General features: G+C 33.2%; 1 protein-coding gene across 6 annotated transcripts in view; it reads left to right on the top strand.

The window, feature by feature from the left end:
• The window catches only part of TRIM37 (tripartite motif containing 37), a 153,932-nt gene that overhangs the window by 39,917 nt on the left and 89,792 nt on the right, over positions 1–24,223 (top strand). For all 6 annotated transcript variants that reach the window (XM_025041817.1, XM_025041820.1, XM_025041818.1 and 3 more), the window contains 6 exons: positions 681–757; positions 10,184–10,363; positions 13,147–13,261; positions 14,139–14,357; positions 15,385–15,521; positions 21,025–21,110. In XM_025041817.1, coding sequence (XP_024897585.1) covers positions 681–757; positions 10,184–10,363; positions 13,147–13,261; positions 14,139–14,357; positions 15,385–15,521; positions 21,025–21,110 — 814 coding nt within the window. The remainder of the gene's footprint in view (positions 1–680; positions 758–10,183; positions 10,364–13,146; positions 13,262–14,138; positions 14,358–15,384; positions 15,522–21,024; positions 21,111–24,223) is intronic.

The raw sequence follows: 24,223 nt of genomic DNA, 5'->3' as shown, positions 1-24,223 counted from the left end.
TGTACCCCTATATCATCATACCCTAGTAGACACTAGAGATGAATAATGGGATCCCTGCCCTTAGCCCTCACTATCTGGTTGGGGAAACATATTTATACATGTAGTTTTAACAAGTGTAATTCTTGAAAAAAGTAGACATGTGAGCAAAGTACTGGAGAAATAGAGTGGAATAATTATCTTTGTAATAGAAATGTAAACTTCTCAATCTCCAGACAGAATCTTATATGGAATGCTAACATGTAAAACACAGAAATGATCTGTAATTACTTTCAACATCAAGTGTTACCTTTTTCTATTTCACTCTTTTTTTGGTGGTAAACATTTCATTTTTTATCTCATTCCTGGTAAAATTGAGGAGAGTTTTTTGTTGTTTTTTTTTTGATATTTTCTTGGAGGCTGATTTTTAAGAGTTCTGTATATATGTTAAAACTCTTCATTCTTAATAATTATTGATATTTTTCTTAGTTTGTGTGCCTTAATTTTTTTTAATGTACAAAAGTTTTGAGTTGTTAGACTCAAATCTTCTAGTTTTTTTATTATTTCTCTTACTGTTTTTAAGCCTAGAAATATTCCCAATCCAAATATCAGATTAGTTTGTATTTTTTTGTTGGTTTTACTGTGGCTTAATTTTTTACATTTAAATTGATCTGGAATTTGTATAACATCTTTTTTTCTTTAAGGATGGAAATGGCGTTGTTCGTGGTTACTACTTATCTGTGTTTCTGGAACTCTCAGCTGGCTTGCCTGAAACTTCCAAGTAAGAGATGCAATTAAATAACAAACTTTAGTGTGTTTACATACATTACTTTTAGCATTTCTTATTAACTACTTTGTTAATTACTGTATTGTTATGTTTGTTAAGCTGTATACTGAAACAGTATGATGACAGACTGGCAGTTCTGAAATCCTATGATCTGGAGATTCTTTATATGCTTAAAGTTTATTGGGAAATCCAAAGAGTTTTTTTATTTTTTATTTTTTTATAGGGGTTATATCAATTGATATTTTCTGGATTAGAAATTCAAACTGAGAAGAAATTTTAAATTTTTATTAATTAACTTCAATAATAAACATTACTTATTAACATAAATAACATTTTCTTGAAAAATGACTTTCTAAAGCAAAATAATATTTGATGAAAAAACTTTTATTGTTTTACATTTTTGGAAATCTCTTAATGTATGACTTAAAAAATGACCAGATTTTCACGTCTGCTTCTATATTTAATTCGCGTTCAATAACTTGTTTTGGTTGAAGTACGTATATAAAATCTGGCCTTATAGATTTTGAATATCATGCAGTTGAGAAGTTTTTCTTAGTGAGGTATAATTCATATACCATTAATTTTATCTTATAAATAACTGTAAAATTCAGTAGATTTTTCAGTATATTCACTAAAATCAACCATCACCAATGTCTAATTTCAAAACATTTTCATCACTCTACAAAGAAACTCCATACTCTTTAGTGGGCAGTTCTCATTTCCCTTCTCCCTATCCCTGGCAACCACTAATCTAATCTACTTTTAGTTAAGGAGGAATATTCTGTCTGTCGTCTATCTAATTGAGATGTAATTGGCATATAACATATTAGTTTTAGGTGTACAACATATAATGACTTGTTATTTGTATACAGTGAGAAATGATCACCAACAATAAATCATTACCATCTCTCACCATACAAAATTACAAAAATTTTTTTCTTGTCATGAAAAAGGGAGGAACATTTTAAAAAGCAGTTTTAGATAACTGCGACTTTTCTTTTTGATATTACCCAAGATCAAACAAGTGGTTGGTTGTTAAATGTAATTTGTAATGTGGAATCTGGAACTGTATCAGTAAATTTTATTTTACTCTATTACAAGTTGGTTTGTCATGAGATGTCTGCTTTCAGCTATAATGGGGTAACAGAGAAATAACCTTTCCTCTTGCAACAACCTTCCATAAAAGAAAAGTAACATTTTCTAGACACTGGACAACAAATGAAGGCAGTTCCGGATAGACAACAAACAGATAAATTAGCTCTATAATTGCCCCAGTTTACAGCCTTGAGAGAATTTTCAGGCTGTAACACTGGGGCGGGGAACTGAGACAGAATCTGGCAGATTCCGTGAGTTGAGACAGAATCTGGCAGATTCTGTGAGTTGAGACAGAATCTGGCAGATTCCGTGAGTTGAGACAGTGTCGTATCCTGGAATACTAATGTAGCTAGTGTGTATTGGACAGAATACCGAAGAGGAGATTGTTGCACAGAGAACTGCAGAGATGTATAGCAGGTTCTTTAAAGTAGTCAGCAGAGTACTGATCAGGAATTGTGTATGAGGCTTAGAGAAAGAGCCACGTGAAAGGATTGGAGGAAGTGTTGCCTGGTGCTCAAACTGTGTCTGTTACCATCACTGCAGTGGTGAAACTTATAATTCATGGGGCACTGTGTAGAGTACTTAGGAAATTTTTGCCTCAATAGTGGAGAATAGTTAAGTTCAACTGTATCTAGAACAAAGCTCATGAAAATTTGTAAGATCACAAAAATATCCAGCACCCTGTGAAGTAAAATTTACAATATCTGCTGTTCAGTCAAAAATTAATGCAAAGAGGCAGAAAGACATAATCAATAATGACAATAATCAGAATTGAGCAAAATTCTTTTCTTTGGGTGGGTTATACCTGTTGATATTTTCTGAATTAGAAACTTAAAAAATTTTAATTTTTATTCACTTAAAAATCATAATCTAATGTATATTAACAAATAACATTTTAATGAATAATAACTTTAAAACAAAATATTTGATGAGTAAACTATTTTGCATTTATAGAAATTTTCGAATGTATGGTTTAAAAACACAACTGGATTTTCATGCAAGTCATAGGGTAGAAGGACATTTAAGACAGTTGTTATTTCCATTTGTTGAGAAGTAGAGATATGGAAGATATAAAACTCAAATCGAACTTAAAAATGAACTTTTTTTTGAGATATTTGAGATGACAAATGCAATGTATGGCATGAATGACAGAATAGATATTGCAAAAGAAAAGATTAATGAACTTGAAGGCATAGCAGTAGAAACTGTCCAAAATGAAACCTAGAAAAACAAATTCCAAAATAGTAGAACTTGAGGCAGCTTAATGTTGAGATAACTGGAGTTCCTTAAGGAAGGTATCGGAAGGAAAAATAAATAAATGATGGTGAAAACTTTCCAAACTTTGATAAAAACTTTAAACCCGGAGATTCAGAAAGTTAAGTGAACTGCAAGCACGTGAAACGTGAAAGAAACAGCAAAACACATTATAATCTAATTGATCAAAACCATTGATAAACAGACAATCTTAAACTGGCAATGGGAAAAAAAAAAGACATTTGTAGAGGCACAAAGAATAGAATGAAATCAGATACCTCACTGGAAACAATACCAGTAAAATGATAACAGAGGAGCATCTTAAAAGGACTGAAGGAAAAAAGTAACCTAGAATGCCGTACTCAGCAAAAATATCTTTTAAAAAATAAAGGCATTTTCAGACCTAGACTGTAAGAAATGTTAAAGCACATGCTTCACATAGAAGGAAAATAATACTAGTTGGACATCTGAATCTAAGCAAAGGAATGAAGAATAGCCGAAATGGAAATTTCATGGGTAAATACAAAATTGTTTCTATTAAAATAACTTTAAATGCTAACTGACTCTGTAAACAAAAATAATAATATTGTATTTTTGGATTTACATTATATATAAAAGTAAAATACAGGGGAACAAAAGCATAAAAGCCAAAAGGGTAGAGCATGGGAACAGTTTTGTGAGATTCTGGTACTAAATATATCAGACAAAGCTAGACTCTAATAAATTATATTATTATAATTGTATTGGTTTCCTTTGCCTGCTGTAACTTGGTGGCTAAAACAATAGAAATTATTTCTTTCATAGTTCTGGAGGCCAAAAATCCAAAAACTATTGCTAGGCCAAAATCAGAGTTTCAGTAGGGTTGTCCTAGCTTCAGAGGCACTAGGGTAGAATCTATTCTTTGCCCCTTTCAGCTTCTGGTGGCTGCCAATATTCCTTGGCTTGTGACTACATCACTCCTGTCTTTGACTTTGGTCACATTGCCTTGTCTTTTTCTGTCTCTGTCACATCTTCCTCTGCTTCCATCTTAAAACAACACTCATAATTACATTTAGAGTTTACACAGATAATCCAGGATAGTCCCTTCATCTCAAGATCCTTAGTTCAATCACAGCTATACTCCCCTTTTTTCCATATAAAGTAACATTACATGTACACGTTCCAGGGATTAAAATGTGGATATCTTAGGGCAGGAGATGACATCATTCAGCATACCACAACTATAAACTATAAAGCCACTGCTAAAATGGCAAAGACATATAGCTAATAAAGCAACCGAGAGGCTAAAATGTAAACTTCTAAAGAAGGCAGAAAAAGGTAACAGATAACAAAGAACAGACGTGACAGTTACTAAAATGTATTAATTTAAATGGTCTAAACACCCCAATTAAAAGGCAGAGATTGTCAGATTGTCTAAAAAAACAAAACTCGAGTAGGTACTGTCTACAATAAATGCACTTTAAACATAAGATACACTAGTACAAATGAAAAGCAAGTTGGAATTGCTATTTTTATATCAAAGTAGATTTAAAAGCAAAGAATGTTATGTTATTTAATATTATTTCTTAGTGATAAAAGGATAAATTAATGAAGAGGACATACGACAATTCTAAACATTTATGTTGGTGTCCTTGATAGTGGTTCTTCAAAATATATGAAGCAAAAACTAATAGAAGTACATGGAGAAGTAGATAGAAACCTTTCTTTCAATTGAAAGCAGGTAAAAAAATAAAGGATATGGTGCATTTGAACAACACTATTAACCAATCTGAGCTGATTGACACTTATATAATGTTTGAGCCAACAGTAGCAGAATGAGTTATTACGTGCAAACAGAATATTTACCAAGATAGATCATATTCTGAGACCTAAAACATGTCTCAATAAATTCAAAGAGATTTAATTCAGATCATATTCTGAGACCTAAAACATGTCTCAATAAATTCAGAGGGATTAATTCATTCAAAATTTGTTCTCCTACCATAATAGAATTTAGATATTAATAACAGATACTTTGTAAATCTGAAATATTTAAAAGTTAAATAACATAATTCTGAATAACCCTTGGATCAAAGTAGAACTCATAAAAGATTTTTAAAAAGTATTTTGGAGGTGGCTCCATAGTGTACCGGTTAGCATGTCTGCTTTACCTGCAGAAAGTCTTGGGTTTGCGCCCTAGGCGGAGCCACAGACCATACCCCGGGTGCACCGGGTCCTCGGTGCGTGCTGCGAGCGGGTGGGGGGAGATGCCCTGCCTTCAGAGATCCAGTTCTTAGAGGGAGACGATAACATCCATATATCAGGGGTGGAAGTGGGGGGTGGGGATTAAAGAGGAGGGAAAAAGTATTTTGAACTAAATGAAAATGAAAACAACATACCAGAATTTGTGATATGCTGCTAAAGCAGTAGATAGAAGAGGGTTTATAGCACTAAATGCCTGTATAAACGAAAAGCAGAAAGTTGTAAATCAATGTTCTCAATGTCTACATGAATAAACTAGGAAAAGGAACAAGTTAATTGGAAAGCAGAAGAAAAGAAATAATAAAGATCGAAGCAGAATACAATGAAATAAACAAAAACAATAGAGGAAATTATCGAAATCAAAAGAACAAAATCTGAGGGCTAAAACTACGATTATGAGAATTATAATAAAATAATTATAATAAAGCTATTGTATTAGCATAATACAGCATAGTGTTATCAGAAGGATAGACAAATTGATCAATGGAATATACTAGAGAATCCAGAAATAAACCCACATTTATAAGGGTAACTGATTTTTGACAAAGATGCAAAGGCAGTGCTACAGAGAATATAGTCTTTTCAACAAATGGTGATTGAACATTTGTATATCCATATGTAAAAAAACTTAGATTCATGCCTCATACTTTATATGTAAATTAACTGAAAATTGATCATAGACCTAGATTTAAATTGTAAAGCAATAAAATTTACAAGAGAAAACACTAGAGAAAATCCGTGACTTTGGGTTGGGCAGTGATATTTTACTTAAAACCCCAAAGCACAGTCCATTAAAGAACACATTTATAAATTAAACTTCATGAAAATTATAAAGTTATTTTCTTCAAAATTCATGGACTTGTATCCAGAATATACAAGGAACTCTCAGGGCTCAAAAATAAAAAAATAAGATTTTTTTTTTTTACTCTGATGTGGTTAAAAAGTTTGTCAAATATCTCACTAAAGATAATACATGGATGGCAAAATTAGCCTATGTAGGATATTTATTTTTAGGGAAATGGAAATCAATAGTCCGATACCACTATACATTAGAGTGGCTAAAATTAAAGAGATCATACCAAATGTTAGCAAGAATATATAGAAATTTGAAGTCTCAAATGTTCTTATGGGAATGTAAAATGATATAACCATTTTTGTAAACCATTTGGTGGTTTGTTAAAAAGTTAACACTGTATGACTCACTCCTCGGTTTTTACCAAAGAGAAGAGGAACTATATGTCCATACAAAGACTTTTTACACATATGTTCATAACAGTCTTATTTGTAATAGCCAAATAAAATTAACCCTCAATTTCCACCAAGAAATGAATCGATAAACAAATTTTGGCATGTCTATGTAATGGAATACTACTCAATAATGAAAAGTAATGAACTGTTGATACATGCAACAACATGAGTAACTTTTCATTATTTTTAATGAAAAATCTGGACACAGAAAAGCATGTATATATGGTTCCACATATATAAAACTAGAAGATTGCAAACTAAGCTATAGTGACTATGCAGGTGTGTGGTTGCTTGGAGATGGGGGAAAAACAGGGCTGGGGTTGGGTAGAGGGTGGAGGGAGGGATTACTAAAGGCAGAGGAAACTTAAGATATATTTAGTATCTTGATTGTGCTAATGATGATGGTTTCATGAGTGTAAACATATGTCAAAACCTACCAAGTTGTATACTTCAGGTAGTTTTGTTATACTTCATTCAAGTTGTTTACTCAAAAAACAAACAATAAAAACTTTGTTAATCTTTCTTGGATTGACTCTTTCATTTGTGCATGATTTTGTAATCACAAATTGATCATTTGGAAAAAAAATGGTTTACTAAATAACTCAGTTGACACATTTCATTATATAATATCAGATAATCACATTCACTGATATCATAATTTTCATCAGGGAGGTCTTGAAGTATTGGAAAGCTTTTAAGCTCATGTGGCACATATACATTTTCTAGAATTATGGTTTTTTAAAAGCTTATGTTTTATCATAACAACAAATACTAACAGTTCTTGTTCTTAGTTGTTTTGGTTCAGAAATGTCTACCAGATACCTACAATTGTTTGTCAGTTGTTTTAGTTTCATGTTTCATCAAAAAAAGTGACTAATGAGCTTGCAACTCAGTGGAATAAAGTGATTTCCCTAAGACAACCATTGTACATCACTATGTAGCATAATTACTTTATGGGTGTCTCCTGTTTTGTGACAGCAGAAATTGAAGTTTAATAACATTTATCATTTTTACAATATCAAAGACATTAAGAGACACTGGCAGTATTTTTCTGTCTGAAAGTGTATGGCATTGAACAATATGACTACTGGTACATTTTGATTACCATAGCTTTTGCACCATTAGTGCAAATGCCAACAGAGTGAAAAAGAAATGTCTTAGTATTGTTATGCCAATGGTTTTGACTTTTTAGATCCCTGAAAGGATCATGAGGACTGACCCCCCAGGGATATACAGCCTACAGTTTAACTACCTTTGGCATAAACCGTAATGCAGAATATTTTTGCCACTATTGGTAAGTCAAAACAAAAAGATGCTAGTAATCTGGAAAGGTTTCTGGCCTTTGATTTTAAGTATGTTTTAGAGTTCTGCTCCGGATCTCCTGTGTAATATGACATGGTGTACTCACCTGTATTGTTGTTATAACAGCTAACATCTGCCAAATGTATAACTCATTTATATATTCGGCATCCATTCTGCATTATATAACTCATTCTGCTTTACTTCCACCTTGTGAGCTATAGGTTCTATTACCACTCCCATTTCACAGATGGGACACAGTGGCTTAGTTAAGTTATTAAGTTATTCACTCAGGTTCAACATCGTCAAACAGCAATCTATTTAACACAGATTTTTCGGTCTCTGTTTTTGTTCTTAACCAAGCTCTGTTTAATTTCCTGAAATCAGCCCTTGTGGTTGGAAGGTGGTTGATCTTGGACAGAGTTAGTATAAGCAGTTCAGTGATTACAGGATTTTGTTCATGTCCCTTTTGCTACCATCAGACTTGGACTTGTCCATGTCTCTTGAAAAGTGTTTTCTGATTAGCTCTCTTTCTTGTTTTGGGAAGCTTCTTCTCTTACTGATATGTAGATTTTGTGACATTTCTTAGGGTCTTTGGTACTGGTTTCATCTTGGTGCTTTTATTGTTGAGCATGTACACTTCGGAAACTTAAAGTTCACATTGTCTTACTAATAGCAATAACACCAGTGATGATGAAATATTAACATTCAGGATACTAAGGTTGGAAAAAATTAAAATTTCTGTATTCGTTAGATATTATCTAAACACCTTAATCTCTTCTATTCTGGTGAAAACAGACATCATGTTAATTCTCTTAATGCTTCAGTAACTCTAGAGAAGGGTTTTGAATATTCTTTCACGATACTGAAATGTCATTCAGTTGTGGAATTCAGAATTTAACAATGAGGTAGTTTAACTGCCAAAATATGGAATAAAGACTTAAATTATTGTGTCATTATCTAGATTTTAATATTACCTGGGTCCCTGTAGAAGTACTCTCATAGTTTCATTATGCTTAATTATCTCAATATAATAGTGTGTGTTAGCATACACGTGTGTGTGGGCTTTCAGAGGAATCTGCACATGAGTGGCATCCTGGAATTGACTCTATGTGGAGTGAGTTTTGTTTTTGAGAATAGAATTTCTTAGAGTCGCTTAAGGAAAGAGTAGTACTTTCTTGGGGGTGAAATTTTATCGAGACTAAAATTTTTAAGTTAACAGTTAAGTTTTTCCACACTCAGTTTAACAGTAGGAAAGAATTTAAGTTGGAATATTCAAATATAAGGTTTTAGTTTTATCTAAAATTGGGGTTGAGATATTATATAAATTATGTAGATTGGATTAATTGCTGTATTTATTATAAATATAGGTCTGTATTTGTTATGATTACAACAAACTAATGCAGATAAAAACTTTTTTCAAAAACTTTCATATAAATTTTAAACTTCTACCTGGTTTGATCCCAGATGTATGTGACCATGTGCATTAATGTCTTTCTCCCTGGATTTTAAGTATTCTTGATTGTTTCTCTATGAGTTCTTAGTTTTACTACTCATTTTTAAAATAGAAGTAAAAAGTTTTTTTTAGGTGACATTTACATGATATATTTAAAAATTTAAAAATATACAGTTCAATGGAATTTAGTGCATTTACATTGTTGTATAACCACCACCTCTCTCTAGTTTTGGAATGTTTTCATCACCCCAGAACATATACTCCATAAGATATGGAAATCTGAATATATTGGCTTTCTTGATGTATACTTATTTTCTGTTAGAAAACTTCATAGGTTTGACTTTGTCAGTACATAGTTAATTTATTATACCTTGAATTAGAAAAATATATAGTGTATTGCAAAATTTCTTATTTATTTTAAAATTACATAGCGATAAACCTCAAAGGAAATGGCAGAATATTTACATTTGAGGAAATATAGTAATGAGTATATGGAAAAATGTGTAACTTTGCCAAAACAAAGTAACTTTGAAAGTACTATTTTATATATGTTTGTTTGTTTATTTAGGTGATGTTTTATACCTGCTCTATTGGTAAAACACATTTTTAAGAGGAAAAAAAGACCTAGTGCTAATCATGTTGTGGTAGTCCATTCATAATACCGCTGTCCTTATAAGTAATACAGTCCTTCATGAAAGAAATGTAATTGTATATATCAGTAAGTTTCTTCTCAGGCAATTACTAAATGACCTTACTTAATGTTTTAATGAGTCTGTTTGATATTCTTGTTTTACTAACTATATTAACATTCTGTTTTTCAATTTTAGATATGAATATCGTGTAGAAATGGTTCATCAGTCCTGCAATGATCCTACAAAAAATATAATTCGAGAGTTTGCATCTGACTTTGAAGTAGGAGAATGCTGGGGCTATAACAGATTTTTTCGTTTGGACTTACTTGCAAATGAAGGATACTTGAATCGACAAAATGATACAGTGATTTTAAGGTAGTAGGAAACATTCAATATTGTGATTTTTATCATGAGAGAATAATATCACCAGAACTTTTTTTTAAAGTTTATTTATTTAACAAAGATGAATAAAATTCATACTAACTATAACTTTACCGTGTTCTTAACCATTCCATTTCAGGAATCCTGTGTAGTCATTGAGTGGTTTAAAAGAGTGAGAAATGTGTTTGACATCTAGTTAGTAATTGCATAAAAAAGAAACTACCACTTCTAATAAATAATGTCGCATTTATCTGTTGAGCTTCTAACCTCACCATTTGGAAATCGAAGAATAGTGAGGGATCAAGGGCTTATGTTTTTCAGTTGACATTATATATATGGGTGACGGTTTTATAAGCTTAATTTCACAAAAAGATTTTCAGTTCCTTCTGGCTAACAACAAATGAAAAGTAAGATGATAGAGATGAAGACTGATGAAAACAAATTAAGTGATAGCAGTTTCCGTGTTATTTTCAAGGAAGGCTGGAACAAACACTATAAAACCACAAGAGCCCCATTTAATGTTGGGGTAACCGTTATAAGTCAGAAGTTTGGGGCATTATTATATGATGTTTTCCTGATAATCAAAATGAGAACTTGAGTATAAAAAAAAAAATTCAAATGTATTTTGAACTGAGAGGTTTCAGAATGTTTTAACAGTTTAGAAAGTTTCCATCTAAACAATTTTAAAAGCTTTTTTCCTTGCAAGTGATTTGATATACTTTTAAATTTCACTTGTTCTGAGCTCTTTGTTCTTTAGCATGCTGAATAAGTTGCTGTTATGTCACCTTTTTCTATTACATGTTCTTCGTAATTTCTCTGAGAGAATAAAGAAGTGAAAAAGATTGTTGCATTTTCAGTGTAGGAAAAAATCATGTTTTTGTCATCTTTTGGAGATTATTTCCATTTTAGAACCTTTTAGTTTTCTTGTATTTTTAAAAAGTTATTTACCAAAAGAAATAATCTGTTGCTATTTTACACTATAACCATAGAGAGGATTGTAAAATTATTCAAGCATTAATTTTACCAACCAGGAGAAGAGCCATTTTTTATAGCCTTAGCCCTCTCTTTGTTGGAGTCACAGTAATGTCGAATCTTTCTGGTGGCAATCTGCGAGAGTTTTCCTTTTTTAACGTAGTTTAGCTTACCTTCTAGTTCTTTAAGTAGGCCATCCCTGTTTATAACAAAACTTTTACTTACAGATTTAGTACAGGAACAGATTGCTGTTGTGATGTTTAATTATTGTTTGTTTAGCAGCATCTACTGAGTGTGTGCCTGGCCTCGGGCTAATATTAAAAGAGAATAAGATATGGTTTTTGTCCATAGGAAACTCAAGATGAAATGGGCAGAATTTATTATTCTGTATGGTAGTGCTGTCATAGCAGTATAAATAAATTGCTATGGGGTTCATGGAGAGGGGACTTTTAATTATCTTATTGTAATATTTAATGAGAGATTGTTCAAAATTTAAACCTCAATTCAAGATTCTGATGTAATTCTTATGTACTTATTAGAAAGTTACTTAAGCCTTTTCTATAACTATATTTGAATAAATATGTTTATTTTATTCTATTAAAAGAAAATTAAGGAATTTTGCCTGCTGCTTGCTTTTGTTTTAATGGTATAAATACTAAAAATGTGTAGTGTTGACCATGATTTCATTAGTCATTCAGAGATAATCTTTAGAAAGTTTTACTAATGTCTTAGGAGTGTATACTGTCTGGGCAGTATCCATTCAGAATGGTGATTGAATGAATCATCTCTACCCGCTGATGCACGAGTATCCTTGACTAAAAATAGATATTTTCTGCAGATAACAATTGGATGGTCAGTAGATTCTCACACTAGCTATAAAATCCTAGAAAAAAATGGAATGATAGTTAACATAAGGTTGGCAAGACTGGAAGGGGGATTTGCAGACTTCCAAATTAGTCTTGCCTCTTATGACTCTTCAGAAACATCTTTACACATTACTGTAATTTTTTTCACTGTAAATGTAGTTATGTTTGGCTGTATAACAAAGATAATCTTTTTTTGTTTTTTTGTTTTTTGCTTTAATAAGTATTAGTTTTCTAAAAGTACGGATAGCTCTAAATAGATTAAGATTCTGTCATTTATTCATTAATATGCTTTAATGTAGATACTTAGTTTTTCCTAACCCTAGCTGAAATATGCCATATTGTGATACATGGAAAGTTTTGATTTTAAGTTGCTATCTGGAGTGGTTGAGAATATAGGTTGTTTAGAGCATGAAACTTTGGGGAATAGTAAAGCAGTCTTGGGTAGTTGACCCTTTAAGTGGTTTTTTAACTGAGGAGCAGGAAATACGGGAATGTGAGATGGAAGAGGGAAGGAAAAAGAGCAGCACCTGAAACATACTTTGCCTGTTTGAGTCTGAACTAGACAAGAAAGGGCAAGGAAAGATAGCTTCCTCCTTTCTGCATAGTGTGGTCCTCTTCTTCCTAACTCAAGATCAATATTATATTTAAGCTAGATTATTATAATAAATATGCTTTAGTAGGTTAACAATAATGTGTAATGTTAATTTCTTTAGAGAAATGCAGTTTAAATTTAGACAACTGACTTAACAGATGACTTTTCAGAACCTTATTATAATTTGAACTATATGTATAAATGACGAATATGAAGAACTCTGAGTTCATTTTGAATTTTGGCCTTGCAATGTAATCAGACTTCAGATGTTATAGTTATAGATTCAAGGCTTGGTTGATAATGTTTTACTGTTTGGATTATTTTTCATGTACAGCTGTTCTTTTAAGGTTTCAGGTTCGTTCACCAACTTTCTTTCAAAAATGTCGTGACCAGCATTGGTATATCACTCAATTGGAAGCTGCACAGACTAGCTATATCCAGCAAATAAATAACCTTAAAGAGGTAAGCAAAAAACCCATGTTTTTTGGGTTTGGTGTTTCATATTGTCTTATTGGCCTGTTAACATTTGTAATTAGATTTAGGATATTTATTGCTATTTGTAGCTTTTATAAAAATCTAGTTTTCTTGTTCTCCATTTTCACCATCTTTGAACCTCTCATTGTTCACTGTCCTGTTCAGTAGCCCCTAAGTCACATATGGCTATGTAAACTTAAGCTCTTTATTTGTACTAGCCACATTTCAAATGCTTGTATTGGGCATTGCAGATATAGAACATTTTCATCATCACATAAAATTGTATTGGACAGTGCTACTCTGGTTTGAAGTATAATCTCTTTGTGTTTCTCTCCGTGACTTGGATATTTCTCTTTCCCATGCTGTCTTAAATTTAGAGGACTCAAAGCTATAGAACAACAAAGTTGCCTCATCTTGAATTCTCACTATTGTTGAATTGAGCACCAGGGAGGATCAGTTAATGAATTTTTATTTTACAATAGTAACTAAATTATATAAGAAATGTTTCTTTCTGCCAGTGGAAATTGGGATGGGGTGGGAGGTTTGAAGTGCTGAGAGTGGTTAATAGGGAGGAAAATATGAATAAACACATACTTTCAGAGATTTTCAGGTTAAGTGTATTTTTTAAAACCGCCTCTATTTACTATACAGTTTGGGCTAGATATGAGAAGGATGAAAATAAATTAGGCAGTTTTTCTTCATCATAGATTTTTTTTCATAAGCAAAAAGCAGGAAGTGATGAGAGATAGTTCAAGAAATGGTTTTAGAAACATGTAGATATATTTTTTTTACTTGAAATATTTTTTACTCTACCACAGAAACACTGCTATGACTCATGTTTATTTGTGCTGTTTTGTTTTAAAAGAGACTTACTATTGAGTTGTCTCGAACTCAGAAATCAAGAGATTTGTCACCACCAGATAATCATCTTAGCCCCCAAAATGATGACACTCCTGAGATACGAGCTAAGAAGTCGGGATCATGTGCTGACATGCTTCTCCAGGATGGTCCTGCTATAGCTTCTGTAAGAGAAGCCAAAGAAGAGGAAGAGGAAGAGGAGAAGATTCAGAATGAAGATTATCATGTAATAATTAGACCTGTTTTATATTTATTTTGTGTTAGATAAGAGAAATGAATACAATCATGGTTTCTAACATATGAGTCAGTGTGTTGAAAACCTTGTACGTTTATTTTCACCACTAGTGTTTGTGCTCCTGTAAATGTTAATAAGTCAGAAGTTATTGAGTCAAAGCGTTCAAGATACTAAAAATGAATTTATTGTAGAAAACGACAGTCTTTAAAATAAACTGATGTACATTCTAGAAACTATATAGGTTGTGGATTTTAAAAATGTGTTCTATTTCTGTTCACTGAAACTAGTAAGTACCTTATCATTGCATATGTAGAAATCATTGCAATGATTTAGGTTTTGGGACATAGCCAGGTTTTATCCCAGCTAAACCACAACCAAAAATGAGAATTCAAGAAGTGGTTATTATTGTTGAATGAGAGACAGGGATGCAGAGACAGCTTTTTTTGTTATAGTTATTTTTAAGATTGGAGACTTCAGGTATACATTAAAATGAAGGAGCCATCAGGGAGAGAGATTGAAGATAAGTTTAAGGTATTGATAAAACACTCAAGTGAACCAGATATCTTTTGATAGGATGAGTTAAAGGAAGGGTGAAGTTTGCTGTTAGGGCAGCTGAAAGTTGGGAGGATTTATGTTTACCACCAGTATGTTTTCCTGTGCAGATAGATGGCAGGATTTTACAATGACCTTGTATATGACCTTGAAGATAATAGAGATTAGGAAGGACTTGAGGAATGATGGTTTGAAATGTTACTTTTTACGTAGTAAACAGCTTCCTTACTGGAAGCTGACATGGAATATATGAACCATTTCCAGTTAAAATGAGAGCCCAGCTGAAATTAGCAGCAATAAATTATGAGTGGCACTAGGTAATGTAGTTGTGTGATTTATTTTTTCTGCTGGGGTCAGCAGCCGATGCACAGGAGCAGAGAATTCTGATGATTACATTATTCTTTGCTGCTGAGTTCATACTTTACTATTCTTTGAGATAAATATCTTGTTCTTTGCCTTGTTCTAGCATGAGCTTTCTGATGGAGATCTGGATCTGGATCTTGTTGGTGAAGATGAAGTAAATCACCTTGATGGCAGCAGTTCCTCTGCCAGTTCCACAGCAACAAGTAACACGGAAGAAAATGACATCGATGAAGAAACTATGTGAGTGTCTTGCATTAACTGCCATTATAAAGCGTCTAAATGATAATTATTAGAAGCGTATTAACTAACTTAGGCCTGAAAGAGGGGGTACTTAGCATTTTTTGATATAGAGTATCTTATGTAAATAATCTTGAAGGAAAGACTTAATTAGTTTCTTCCCTTCCATCTCTGGGTTCTAGACAGCATTAGTTTTTGTTTTAATTTTTAATTTTGCAATTACTTCATATTTCAGAAAAGTTGCAAAAATATTAGCTAGGAATTCTCATATAAAAAAATTGATTTTCCAAATGTTATATTATTTTGCTTGGCTATGTTTCTCTTTTCTCTCACTCTGTTTAATTTTTTTTGTGAGACATCTGAGCTTAGGTAAGTATACTTATGTACTTCCTAAAAACATGTATGTTTCTTATGTAACTACAGTACAGTTAATCAAAATCAGGAAATTACCATTGATGTAATACTATAATCTGACTTAAAAATTTTGCCAGTGATGTCCTTTGGTCTAGGATCCAGTGCAAGATCATGTGTTGCTTTTAGTTAAGGCTCTTTAGTCTGCCTCAGTGTGGATCACTTTGTTTTCAATTTGTTTTTTATGACTTTGACATTTGAGAAATACAGAGCAGTTATTTTGTAGAAAGTTGCTCAATTTGCAGTCTGATGTTTCCTCACGATTAGATTGAGGTTATGCACTTTTGTCAGGAATACTGCAGAAGTGATGATGTAGCCTTTTCAGTGCATCCTATGAGGGGGAGGTGGAGGGCACATGTCTTCGATCTGTCCCATTATGGTCGATTAATTTAGATTACTTGGTTAAGATGATATCTGCTAGGTTTCTGTACTCTAAAATTATGACCTTTTCTCTTTGTAATTAATAAACATCATGTGGGAACATTTTGAGACTGTAAATATCTTTTTCTCACTATATTTTTGTTCATTAATTTTTGCATCCATTGATGATTCTTGCTTGAAAGATTACTGTGTTGACTGCCAAATAATGATGTTTTGATTTCATTATTCTGCATTTATGAATTGAAATTATTCTTTAAGGAAGAGCTTTCCCCTCTGCCCCATTAATTAATTAAATTAATATGGACTCATGGATTCTTATATTATTAAATGGTTTAATCCATTTACTATCATAATTTATTGCTCAGATTATCAAAGATTTGGCCAGTGGGAGCCTGTTAAAGAGCCAAATCCTATGTCCTTTTGCGATATCCTTATCAATTTTTTAAAGCATTTTCTTATTTTCTGGCACTATAAGGTCCATTCCAGGTCCATTTTTTTCTTTCTTCTTCCCAGCTCTGGCATGAGCCATTTCCCAAGAATAGGTTGAGAGTTTTAACTCCCTATTTGACCTCACCTACATTTCCACAAATTAGTTCCTCAAAATAGACGGTTTTAACTTAATGATTCCCCCTAGCATATGTGGCAGATTGTTAAAAGGGTTAATTAGTTGAAATGCGAAGTCTAAGTACCTTTAAGTCCCCAAATCAGTAATTGTTACAGTGATACTTTTAGATATATAAAATAGAACTCAATGTAATCAACATGGAAAATTCCTTTAGACAGTGATTGTATAAAGTGGACTTCACCTTGCTAATAGATAGATTAAATATGCAGTTCTATCTGAATTAATTCTTTTGACTTATATCTCTTGACTTTTTTCAAGGTTGTTTTGAGAGCAGTTGGGTTTTACATGAAAGTTGATTCACAGCCTTTCATTAGATTGACTTTTTAATCCTTTTTCCAATAGAAGGTGTTTGATTATTTTCTCCATATATACATCTACAATAATATCTTGATTCAAACTATTCCATATAATTCAAAGAAATAGCACAGTAATTGTGAGCTATTTTGGACACTTAGGGAATCATAAAGTGTTAGATCTTAGAAATGAAGGTCAATTCCTTCCTTTATAGATGAGGAAAAACAGCCATACAGTTTGTTTGGATAATGATTATTATATTATAAATAACTTCTAAATAACTAGAACACATTTATCAAGTAAGTTTTTTTTCCTTCTCTTTCCTCACCTTTCTTGGTCTTTCTACAACAGCACTATATATTTTCTTCCTGCTGTTTAATTTTGTCTTTTGAGATCATTGTAAATCCACATGCAGTTGTAAGAAATAATAAGAGATCCCATATACCCTTTACCCATTTTCCCCAGTGGTAAGTAACATCTTATAAAACCATAGTACAATATCACAACCAGGTTATTGACTTTGGATAGTCACAATACAGAACATTTCCATCACCACAAGTGTCCCTCGTGTTACCTTTTTATACCACACCCACTTCCCCCACCTTAGTAACTGCTCAGTTCCCTCTGCCCCCCGCAACCACCTGTGTCTTCCTGTGTTCCCCATTTCTACAATTTTGTCATTTAAAGAATGTTATATATATAAATGGAAGCACTCAATAAGTTAACTTTTAGAGATTGGCTTTTTTTACTCCGCATAGTTCACTGGAGATTCATTCAAGTTATCGTGTGTACCAATTGGTTGTTTCTTTTAATGCTGTGTAGTATTCTGTGTTGTGAATGTACTGCAGTATGTTCAGTCATTCAGCTATTACAGGCCATCTGGATTGTTTCCATGTTTGGGCTATTATGAATAAAGCTACTATAAACATTGATGTGCAGATTTTTGTATGAACTTAAGTCTCCATTTCTCCAGGATAAATGCAGCTGCTGGATTGTATGGTAATTGAATGTTTAGTTTTTGAAGAAATTGCCAGTTATCCAGAATGTCTACTATTTTGCATTTCTGTGAGCAGTGTTTGAGTGATCCAGTTTCTCTGAATCTTCACCAGCATTTAGTGTTGCGTCTAGTTTTTATTTTAGCCATTTCAGTAGGTGTGTAGTGGTACCTTATGTGGTTTTAATTTGCATTGCTCTAGTGGGTAATGATGTGAACATCTTTTCATCTGCTCAATTTGTCATCTTATAATAGCCTTAGTGAAATTTCTCTTCATGTCTTGAGCCCATTTTCTAATTGGATATTTTTAACTGTTAAGTTGTTTAAAAATTATGGTAAAATATGCATAATATAAAATTTACAGTTTTAACCCATTTCTGAGTGCAGGTCTGTGGCATTAAATACATTTACGTTGTTTAGATGCTCAAAGGTTCACTAGAGAATGGTCGAATGCAATCTTGCCTAGGGTCACCCAACTCTCCAAGAACAGGTAACCTTATTTGACTCATTATTTGCTATCAATTAGGAACTAGACTCTGGGCAACATGTTCCCTTGCAGAAGACTATTTAGGAACAAACAATTTCTGTCCCTTTAGGAGAGATAACCCCAAAGGTCATGGGGTTATTGCCCTGTAAAGCATTAACCTTCTTTTTTATTGTAGTAAAATACAGATAATATAAAATTTACCATCTTAACCCATTTATAAGCACACAGTTCAGTGGTATTAAATACATTCACATCGTTGTGCAACCGTCACCACTGTCCATCCCCAGAGCTTTTTTCATATTCCCAAACTAAAACTCTATACTCAGTAGAGAGTAACTTCCCCTTCCCTCTCTCCTTCACTCGCCCCTGGCAACTACTTTTGGGTTTTGAGAGTTCTTTATGCATTTTAAATACTAATTCTTACAACTACTTTCTCCCACTCTATAGCTTGTCTTTTCATCTTAATAGTCTGTTTTGCGAAGCAAAAAAATTTTAATCTTTCAACAGTGTTTTGTAGTTTTCAGAGTATACATTTTACACTTCTTTTAATTTCTTTGTAAGTATTCTTTTTCATGCTATTATACATGGTATTGTTTTATTTTCTTTTTGGATTCTTTGCAAGCATATGGAAACAGTTGATTTTTGTCTATTTGTATCTTGCAACCTTGCTAATACTATATACTATATATACAATATATTATCTATAAATTGACTTTGTTTTACTTCTTCTATTCCAATCTGGATGCCTTTTACTTAATTTTCTTGCCTAAGTTCACTGGCTAGAATTCCTTTAGAATGTTGACTAGTTCGGTGGGAGCTGACATCCTTGTCTTGTTCTTTATCTTAGTTAGAGGAAAAGCATTTAGTCTTTCACCAGTAATTATGTCAGCTTTATTTTTTCCATAGATGCTTTTTATTAGGTTGAAGAAGTTCCCTTCTATTCCTAGTTTGTTATTACGAAAGGGTGTTGGGTTTTGTCAGATCTCTTTCTGCTTCCAATTCAGATGATTATGTGGCTTTTTTTTTATTCTGTTAATATGATGTATTACATTAATTGATTTATTTTATGTTTGGTGGATTTTTTTTGAGTCTTTTTTTATGCTCTTAATGGTGTTGCAGAGAAACTTTGTGCTCTTAATGGTGTTACACATTTCTCTGTGGCTCAGTTTTACAGCATGCTTCTCCCTCCAGGCAAAATCTCTGAGCCAGAGCTCTGAAGCTGGGGTGAGGACAGTGGTGTGCTAATTTCTCCCACTTAGAAGATGAACCAGTGGAGGTGGGGGTGTTGGCTGCAGCCTCATATCTTTTCAGCTTGTTTTCTTAGGCCTGGGACCTCTGTTTTACAAATGAATTGGGGCAAAGGTGATCTGGGCCCCAGTATTCTCAGCATGCTTCACCTAAGGTAGAGTCTTGGGTCTGGATGGCAGAAGGGAATTCTCACTTGCTGACCACATAACCCTGACCTTAGCCTCAGCAACTGATAGCTGGGGCAGGACAAGAAATGTTGAAATATAGCTTGTGGAAATAGAGCCTTTTGGGGAGCTATGGAAATGGAAGCCCTCTGTTCCAGGCTATACCACTCTGGAGTGAAATTTCTGTATCACTGAATTGGGAGGGGAGGACAGAGGGAGTAGTCTTGGTTCAGGTACCAGAGACTCATTTTTTTACCACATTAACTACATTTTCTTGAGATGTTTTTCATTTGCTTTATGCTTTTAGAATTATTTTTAGAGTTTTCAAAAGGTTATTTTCAAAATAATTTTCACCAGTGTCATTGGAGGTCTACAGAGCTTCTCATGCTGTCAAGCAGGAAATTGATCTTGAAACTTTTTAAAATATCCCAAACTAGTATAGAGATAGTGCTGTTTCATATAATACTTTGCCATTTAAAATAAGATAATGGTATTTTTTGGTATGAGGGACTTTAATAGGAGGTAACATCCTTTTTTATGAAATATAATATTTTAAGAAAATACTATTTAGCCATATACAGAAATTCGAGCATCTTCCTTTTTAAACTTAAAATGTGTTTTAAGCCTGATTTACTACCATTAAGTTACAATTTCTTTGAAGCTGTTATCTCTTATAATGGTTCTCACGTTTTTTTTATTTTAAAAATTAAATTTTGCCAACCTATTTTGAACACTAGGTAGTTTGTTCATTAGTACTACCTTTACATGTGATAATGAAAAAAGCCTTTTTATTTTTCTATTGAGAAATAGCCTATCTTCACAGGAGAAAGCTATGCACCGATGCTGTAAATAATGTTAATTATACTCACTCTGTGGGAATAATGAATTTTGCGTATTCTTAGGTCTGGAGAAAATGATGTGGAATACAACAACATGGAATTGGAAGAGGGAGAACTCATGGAGGATGCAGCTGCCGCAGGACCTCCAGGTACAGAGGCCAAGCCCCACAAGCCACTCTGTCTTCTCTTTGCTCTTTTCTGACTATCATATTGTAATGTGTGGCAACCAGCTGCTCTCCATGACTCATGGTGTTGGAAGTGCTATATTTTACATAGGGATTTTTGAGTATATTACTACTAATGGTATTTAAAACAATATTAATAGCTAACATTTGATAAGTGTTCTTATGTACCAGGCACTGTGCAAAAGTACTTTGTATGCCTTATTTCATTTACTTATAAAATTCTGTGAGATAGGTTTAACTTTTTACAGCTCTAGAAACTGACGTGTAGAGAAATTAAGAAATTTGCTGTCTTTTCAGTTTAAAATTCCTCTATTTACTGTATACTGTCTTTTTATGATTTATGTCTTGCTTGTATATTTAGCTTGACTATAGAATAATCTGACTAGAATCATTGAATCTTTGACTTAAGGACTTTTTGAGACCTCATCTTATACATGGAAAAAACTTGGAGATTTAGTTGCCTAAATTACATAGGTAGTTGCTGGTACAACTGGGCTAGAACCCTACATCGTCACCTTGAACCCAAAAACACACTACTCCTCCTGGGAAGAACTGACTTAGATAATGGGTGTGGTTTTGTATGTGTGTTCTTGGACCTGTTTAATAAGCAAATCTTGGTTACAACAATTGTAAGCCAGCTTTGTGTTGCTTCTGTTTTATCAATATTGCCCTTGGTGTGAACGCTGACATGTTCTATAGCATGCTTGGATAAGTGAAGTCCTCTTAAGTACTAATCCTCAACGTTTCAACTTCCAGCCTATTCCCTGTACTCTTCCTACTCCTCATTTTATACCTAGGTGATCTCATTCACATCTATTTAAGTTCTGTCTGTATACTGATTACTCTCCAAGTTCTGTCTTTAGCCTTTATTTTTCTCATGACTTCCTGACCCATGTAGCAGTCAGATTTTATGTCTCATCAGACACTCAGCATCTCCCAAACAAATCATTATCTTTTCATCTGCCATTATGCCTGTCAGTAACAGCCACCATATTAGTGCCTGATAGTGCTATACATTCTTCACTTTTTCCTCTCCCTTAAACTCTGCCTTTAATATGTTGCTCAAATCTGTTGATTCTACCTCTTAAACAGTGCATGAATTCATTTGTTACTCCCCGTTCCTTTGCCATTCCTAGTCTAGGCCACCGTCTTTCAAAGCAGCTTTATATCTGGGTTCCTTGTATCCATTACTGCTCCCTTTAATTCTATTTCCCACAGCATGAGTTCAGAATGATGTCCCCCCCACCCCCCTTCAAATTAACATGTGATCATGTCACTCTCTACTTAAAAACCCTCTATTGGATTCCATTTACTTACAAGATAAAGTCCAAGCTCGCTAATATGGTACGCAAGGCCCTTTGTGTGCTGGCCTCTGGTCCTTTCATTAGCTTTACCTCTCTCACACTCCCCTGCGTTAATTTTTAGCCCCTCAAATGTGCTGTGGTATCTCACATCTTTGCTTCCTAACATGTTCCTTCCACCTTCTCCTCATCTTGGGCATAGTCAACTCCTTTATTTTAGCTTTTATTTCATTTCTTCCTAGAAGCCCTCCCAGACTGCTTATCCTGGGTATCTTTTCTGCGCTCTCAAATAAACATTTTAGAACCTATAGAACTTATTTAATCTATATTAAACATTATTCTAATTGCTAATTTAGCTGTCCATTTTCCATTTCATCTCAACTTCATGAAGCCAAGATAATATACGCCTTAATTTTGTATCCCTAACACTTAACAGTACAATAGGGATCATTTAATACTTTTCAGTTAAATATTTAGTGAATACACTTTATTCCTAAGTTTTGAATGTACTTTTCAAGGTTTTATTTTCATTTTTTTAATTTTTTTAAGCAGGGCAACCCTTGGTTGATCTCAGAGATTGCAAGGACCTTGTTAGCTTACAATCCCTTATTTTTATTTTTTTTACACCTATAGCACCTGGTCGTCTTAGGTGGTCTCCCATCCAGGTACTAACCAGGTCCGACCCTGCTTAGCTTCCGAGATCTCAAGGTTTTAAATAGTATGGAAAAATTCAGAGGCTATCTTGATATAAAATAGAAGATGAGTATACTGAGTCAAGGTTACTGAATATTTTTTAGCCTTTTTTAAAGTTTAATCTGTGATTTCCTCTCTTAAACTGTGCTATAGAGAAATTCTTGTATGGAACATTTTTACAGACACTGAGTAAACAAGAGGTTACATTTTTAAATTAATTCATTCATTCATCAAATGTTTACTGAGCACTTACCTGGAACTGGGTACTGTTTTATTATCTAGAGCTGCAGCGTTGAATAAAAAGATGTCCCTATTCTCATGGACCTTATGTTCTGTAATTCTGAAAGTATAATTTATTCATTCATTAAATATTTTTTGAGTACCTGTTATAATTCAGACACTGAATTCTAGGTGCTGAGGCTACAATAGTGAATCACAGAGTTAATTTTTATTATGTGCTTTTGGGAATTTTATATAATTTGTCAGACATTTGTCGAATGTCTTCCCTGTTTCAAGATTTCTGGAAAATGCAGTGAAGGAGACTTACTCTTAAGTAATTTATAATCTAAAGGTAGATAGATGTGTGGATAATTAGCTAAAATATAAGACAACATATGTAGAGAATTCCAAATAATTTCTGTAGATATTGCCTCCTCAAGGAAATGGAGTATAACTCCCCACCCTTAAATGTAGGCTACACTTTGTGACTTGCTTCCAAATAGTACAGTGTAGAAAGGAGGGAAATAACTATGCTAGAGAAACCTGGTAAACGTTACCTCAGCCAGGTTATCAAATACAACATCAGTGTTGTCATGTTGATAGCGTGATGTGTTGAGAATGGCACCTTAAATCTATGGTGTCATCGTCCCAAAAACCGATAAGCACAATCTATTAACCATGAGAAAAACACCACATAAACTCCAATTGAGGGACATTCTACAAAATATTTAACTAGTACTCTTCAAAACTGTCAAGGTCATCAAAAACAAGAAGTCTGAGACATTCCTAAGGAGCCCAAGGAGTAATGGCCATCTAGATGTAATTTGATATTTTAGATGGGGCCCTGGAACACAAGAGGGACAT

The sequence above is a fragment of the Pteropus alecto genome, unplaced genomic scaffold, assembly GCF_000325575.1.
Source record: "Pteropus alecto unplaced genomic scaffold, ASM32557v1 scaffold98, whole genome shotgun sequence".
Classification (NCBI taxonomy): domain Eukaryota; kingdom Metazoa; phylum Chordata; class Mammalia; order Chiroptera; family Pteropodidae; genus Pteropus; species Pteropus alecto.
Note: the sequence above shows the minus strand (reverse complement) of the source record. Positions and strands in the feature narration are given on the sequence as shown.